The following is a 5611-nucleotide window of genomic DNA, read 5'->3' as shown; positions in this document are numbered from 1 at the left end:
CACAAAATATGCATATATGTGCTCCTATCACATGTGCCTTTGTCCGATGGATATGATAATTTATACATGCCTTGATATTATTCACTTTAAGGCTCATGAAAAGAATCATTACCATCTAATACCATTTCCATGGTTAGGCACACATATTTTCTTGTTCGTCACCATGTCTCAGATATGAGTATCAAAACATATGCGTAAAAATAAATATGCATTGGCGTGCTATTGTCACATGTGCCTTTGTCCGATGGATACAATACTTTTCACATGCCTTAATTTTATTCATTTTGAGGCTCGTGGAAAGTATCATACCCATATGATACCATTTCCATTGTTGGGCATGCATATTTTCTTGTTTTTCATCACGTCTCATACATGAGTGTCAAAAAATACGCATCGGCATGCTCCCATCTTATGCGTCTTTGTTCGATGGATACAATACTTTTCACATGCCTTAATCTTATTCACTTTAAGGCCCATGAAAAGTATCATGCTCCCATTAGATGCTATTGTAAAGATAGAATTCAATCATTAGAAAGGCCATGATGGGTAGTGCTCCTCACCTCGAGTGTCAAAATCTCTTGTTCAAAAACTCATTAACTATAGATGCTCTTCTAAATATAGTATGATAATGTAAAATTACAATTATATTTAATGCTATTCTTTAAAACTTTAACAAGTCTTTCGTGCTACTTTCGTATTTAAAGGTCTTTAAATTTGTGCATGTGCATATTTAGAGTCTCATTGTTCTTTACATTGAAGTTTACATTCAAAGAGAATATTCTCAGTGGAAAAAAAAAGGAAGAGAAAGAAAAGGACAAAAGAGAAAAAAAGGAGTGGAGAAAAAAAGGAGAAAAAAAAGGACAAAAGAGAAGAAAGTGAAAAAAATGGCAAATTGTACAAGCAATTGTTAATTGTTTCTTATATATATTAATTTAAATAGTTGGATTGTTCCCCCCCCATCCTCTCTCTTTCCCTATTTAGCCTCCTGATCCAAGCTCTATCGTTGCCATTTTGACCTTGTTTCAACTTCAAGATAAGCTCTCCCTTTTAGTTGTAATTTCTTCTTCATGCTGTTATCTTTGTTATTCCCTTGATTTTTCTAGCTCTAATACTACTTGAATTTACATATCAATCTCTTAGACATGAACATGGACTTGACTGAGTTAAGGGAATTTCTCATTTTAGAAATTTCTCTTGTTAGTATTTAGCTCATGTTTTTAAAATCATAAATTATAAAAGTGCATACATGCGTGGGTGGTTGTGAATCTACATGTGCATGCATGTGGGGGTAGGGGTGCGCGTGTATGCATGAATTCATGCACAAGATGCACAAGGCTTATAAAAACATAATGGATGCATGGAGTGCTATAATGAGAAGATGTTTTAGAAAGAAAAATGCATGTGAAAAATTTTCAAGACTTTAGTTTTTACTAGTGGTAAACAAGCTTGCAATAATCCTTTAAAAGCTCATCATCATTGTAAGTTTATTTCCATATAGCAATCAATTGTTGTGCATATCTTTCATTTTCTTGTTTCCTGATACAAGTAGCCTAGGTAAGCTACAATAATTGCAATAATTGTTGCAATAATAATCCATTTTTTGCACTCCTTTTTCTTTTCCTTTGCATTTTGAGGGAAATACCTAAAACCAAGCTCAGACAATTTCTTATGTGCTATTGCATAGTCCTTGAAAAATAGGTTTTCATCCTGTACATGAAACAGATTGCATCCATACATTAAATCAAGGTCATGGTCCATTGACATAGATGGGAAATGAACATGAAATCCCAAGGCATACCTCAGCATATTGCTTGACATATTTGAGAAAGTTCTTATCGGTAACTAGGACCTTATCCGTAGGTAATTGAAGATACCTTGGTTGGGCCTCCAATATTTCACTGCATAAAAGTAAATGATATTTCTTTTAATAGTGCAAAAGCTACCAATGATACATAGGGAGAAGCTAGTCTATGGAGAATGCTTATGTATTCTTACAAGAATTTAAAACTCAAGAATCACCAATCACAAATGTTCCTTACAAGAAGTAGGAATTGTCAAATTTTAATGGATTTATTGTCCATTGTCCTTCAAAGCTTGATCTATCTTTATGTGCCTTGCCCTAAATCACCAGCCAAATACTAATAATTAGTTTCCATGAAAATTAAGCCCAAATTAAGCATGTAACTTGGATGCACTTTATGATATTAACCACATTTATACCAGAGTATGCCCCCCTGAAAGTGTGACGATGTCCTTATCGTCAAATCCCATTCGATAAAACACTTCTCTTAAGTATGCCGCACTGGCACCTGCATTCAACACAAAAGAGAAAGATGAAGACATCATCTATAGCCTTTGTTTGCAATTATCACTATGTTAGTAGTCAGCAAATAATGATAACATATTAGTAAAATTAAACCATCTTAGTTGCCATGGATGAAATAAGACCTTATCCACATTTCATTGTATCGAACACCATCAAACTATTGTATCTCCATTAAGAAAGAGCGACACTTTTGTATCTCTCCTTGCCAAAAAATCCACCTTTTTTATTAATGAAAAAACTTCCATTGTTGAGAGTGTTTTACTCAATTATTTGCCTTGACTTAGTAAAGTCTAGTGAGATTAATAAGGACACACAATAAATGGGACCATTAAAAAACATTCATGGTTGTGTGAATGTCTCCTACCACACAATGTCTTTCTATAAATAAGGGAGAAGATCACCTCTATGAAATCAAAAGACAATCCTCATTTAGCAACATGCAATGACCAGAAATATAAATGCTTACATGAAAAAAGGAAAGAATTCTTGTGGCATTTTTTAATATTCAAAATTTATATGTTCATCCACTTTCTAGAACTTAGCAAAAAGCCCATTGTAGGTAATTCAAGAAAAAAATAAGCCTTTTTTTTCCCTTGATTGCCAACCATGAGCCTTGCACATTAATATTCCGGTTAACAGTGATGTTTTGCAGAGTTCTTTTGGCTTGACAAAGAATGCCTCCTTGATGTTAATACGAGATCTGATGGATGTGATTTTCTCGGAAAGAAGATCCAAAAAATGCACGGTGGAAATTAGGGTGGGTTTAGACCACCCGCCTACCATGTAGGAGGAAATAGAATTGGGGGATGGTCATTGGGTGTGGTGGTTCACAATAGCTGACTTTCATCAAGCTCCTAATTTATGTCACCAACTTGTGGTTGGTTAGGGATTAGAAGAGATGGAATGGGCCAATCATGTAGCCATTTGAGGTGTTGACCATAGACTCTGAGGCCTTCATGAATCTATTTTGTGTAAAGCCCATCCCCCCTATTGGGTCAATGCCCTTCACGCCATCTTTTGCAGGATTGCAAGGTTATCTTCCATCGGACTAAGGACTTGGACCAAACAAGATATAGCTTCTCTTTGCGTTAACTTCTACATGTGGCAACACTTCACATCAAAAAAGCTCAACCGGAATTCCACGAATAGTTAAACATCACATCACGACAGCGAGGCAAAGTTTCAATAGCAATCGCATAACGCATCGTACAAGCAAGAGTTATACATTACGACACGACGAATGCTTTCAACAAAGGAATGCTTTCAACCGGTGTTGCCAACGCACAGCGAGAGCTATGCATTACGGGAACGCTTTCAACTGCGATAGCGTCAGACCATAGCAGAACGTACCTTTATTGGCATCCGGAAGCCTATCTGGAGGAGATACCTCTTTAGCATCCTGTCAGACCAAATATTAACAATTCAGCTGCATGCTACTTACTGAACCAGGCGCATTAGCGACGTATCCGTTCAGAAGTTTTCGATTTAAATGATGAGGGAGAAGAAGGATTTCACACCTTTCTACCAGGGACGAACTCAATTTTTGGACCGCCCGTTACTTCGACTGCTACAACTCCGGCTAACTGCAGACAAATGACTCTAGCTTAGTGAGTCCGCGTTCACATGTTACGTGAGAACGGAAATTTGAGACTCTCTCCGTTTGACTTTGTAGGTACCCAGTTTAGGAGACTACTGGCCTGAGTTTAAGCTACCATTTGATATCAAACTAACATTGACACTCAATACGTAAATGGGGCGGTACACCAAATGCGCCAGTGCGGTCGAAATACATCCGCACCTGGTAAAAGTCCGCATATGATATCCCCGGAAACTTTGTTTTTATTGGTTCTGCAATCAAAATCAACCACTCCGTGTGGTCAGAAAATCTCACAAAAGTTAGTTAGGATGGCAAAAGACGACAACGGCGTATGGTAAGTCACAGCAACGTCGGGTACTAGATGTGGCCAATTTGCTACTAGAATATCATGTTGCAATACTAAGTTTGGCACCCAACAAATTAAAGGTTCCGTCACTTGCTTCCAGTCGAAAGTTCATGAATCCAGGCTGCCACTTAATGTAAGACGATTTATCCTCACGCAATATGGTAAGATGGAGTAGAATTCAAGTGGCAAACTGCTGGAACAGGAGCAGCTATTTACAGAATTAGAGACAATCTTTGCTGGGGTCTCAAGCAGAACCCTTCCCTTCAAATTTAGATTGTAACCAATACACGCAAAAACCGTGTGGAAATACAAAAGGTTGCGGGACGACAAATTACCACAAAGCTCAACAACGGCCTTCTCCAAGCCTCTGTTCTCGTCCCTGTTGTATTCGTCCGGCAGCCGAATGGAGCCGTTTGGGCCGCCAGTGCGGTCCTTAGCATCGTATGTACCGGCGTCGTGCCATCTGCGTTGGATCGGGTCAAAGAACAACATCAACCAAAGAAGACTGATATAATCAACGGAGAAAGGTTGCAGCTGCAGAGAAGAATATGGAAGGCAATCAAGGTATGCAGACAACAGAGAGAAGAATGGAGATGATGAAGAGCGAGGACTGATGCAAGGTGGAGGAGTTATGGAAGGCAATCAAGGTATGCAGACAACAGAGAGAAGAATGGAGATGATGAAGAGCAAGGACTGACGCAAGGCGGAGGAGTAGAGGAGCGCATTTTTTCTCGTCGATGAGGTTAGAAAGCTCAGCTCGAGCTTTTGTGATAGAGTCGAGGGAGCTTGAATCTCTAGCCATGGCTATGTGGGTATGCCGTCCTAGAGTGCTCCTTCAGAGTGTTTCAACAGAACACAAGAAGCTGTGGAAAGAACCGCCTTACATTTATACTCAATAGTGGAGTCTCTCTCCATCTTCCCCCCCCCCTACTATACACTTTATCCTAACCTTTCATTAGAATTTAACCCTCAACTTATCTTTTCACCTATGCCCAAGCAAGAACCTTTCCTTATCCCCTCCAAAACCAAGAGGCATCTCCACATGGAGCTTCTAAAAGAACGTCTCACGAGTAAAGACCAAGAGACACCAACTCTCTTCCCTAATACTCACACTTTCTCTTGTGCTTTGCACATGTATATTGTGCCAAGGGAGGCCACGTCTCCCTCCACAACCAAGAGTATGTGCCTAAAACAAGTCTTTAATAGCTCACTTCCTATCCCAATGCATGTTATCCCAATCTTTCATCTCAATTTAAGGCTACATTATCTACTCTGCTATAGAGTTAAGAAACATGGAGCCTTAGAGCATTATGTATATATCATAAACAATACTTGAATATGG

General features: G+C 38.7%; 1 protein-coding gene across 2 annotated transcripts; it reads right to left on the bottom strand.

Moving 5' to 3' along the window:
- Nucleotides 1-1516: 1516 nt before the first annotated feature.
- LOC147885726 (L-ascorbate peroxidase 2, cytosolic-like) lies at nt 1517-5104 on the bottom strand. 2 transcript variants are annotated; one of them, XM_087396438.1, is made up of 9 exons: nt 4968-5104; nt 4605-4732; nt 4125-4174; nt 3844-3909; nt 3677-3725; nt 2221-2309; nt 2040-2119; nt 1799-1898; nt 1517-1707 (listed from the first exon to the last, which is right to left on the bottom strand). In XM_087396438.1, the coding sequence occupies exons 1-9, from the start codon at nt 5069-5071 to the stop codon at nt 1522-1524; spliced, it is 852 nt and encodes a 283-aa protein (XP_087252564.1). In that variant the 5' UTR covers nt 5072-5104; the 3' UTR covers nt 1517-1521. The 2 variants fall into 2 exon arrangements, with proteins under 2 accessions (XP_087252564.1, XP_087252566.1); XM_087396440.1 differs by lacking the exons at nt 3677-3725; nt 3844-3909; nt 4125-4174.
- Nucleotides 5105-5611: the final 507 nt, after the last annotated feature.

This window comes from Dipteris shenzhenensis, chromosome 25 (genome assembly GCF_047967505.1).
Source record: "Dipteris shenzhenensis isolate YYH24624 ecotype China chromosome 25, Dip_SZ_1.0, whole genome shotgun sequence".
NCBI classification, from domain to species: domain Eukaryota; kingdom Viridiplantae; phylum Streptophyta; class Polypodiopsida; order Gleicheniales; family Dipteridaceae; genus Dipteris; species Dipteris shenzhenensis.
This window is presented reverse-complemented; position numbering and strand designations above follow the sequence as displayed.

Bases quoted from the DNA above. Each gene is read 5' to 3' on its own strand.
- LOC147885726 (XM_087396438.1), bottom strand. From the start codon at position 5,071: ATGGCTAGAGATTCAAGCTCCCTCGACTCTATCACAAAAGCTCGAGCT. The intron at 3,910-4,124 runs GTGCGGATGTAT...ATTTGTCTGCAG, and splicing joins CATATGCGGACTTTTACCAG to TTAGCCGGAGTTGTAGCAGT. The intron at 3,726-3,843 runs GTGTGAAATCCT...TTGGTCTGACAG, and splicing joins AGTTCGTCCCTGGTAGAAAG to GATGCTAAAGAGGTATCTCC.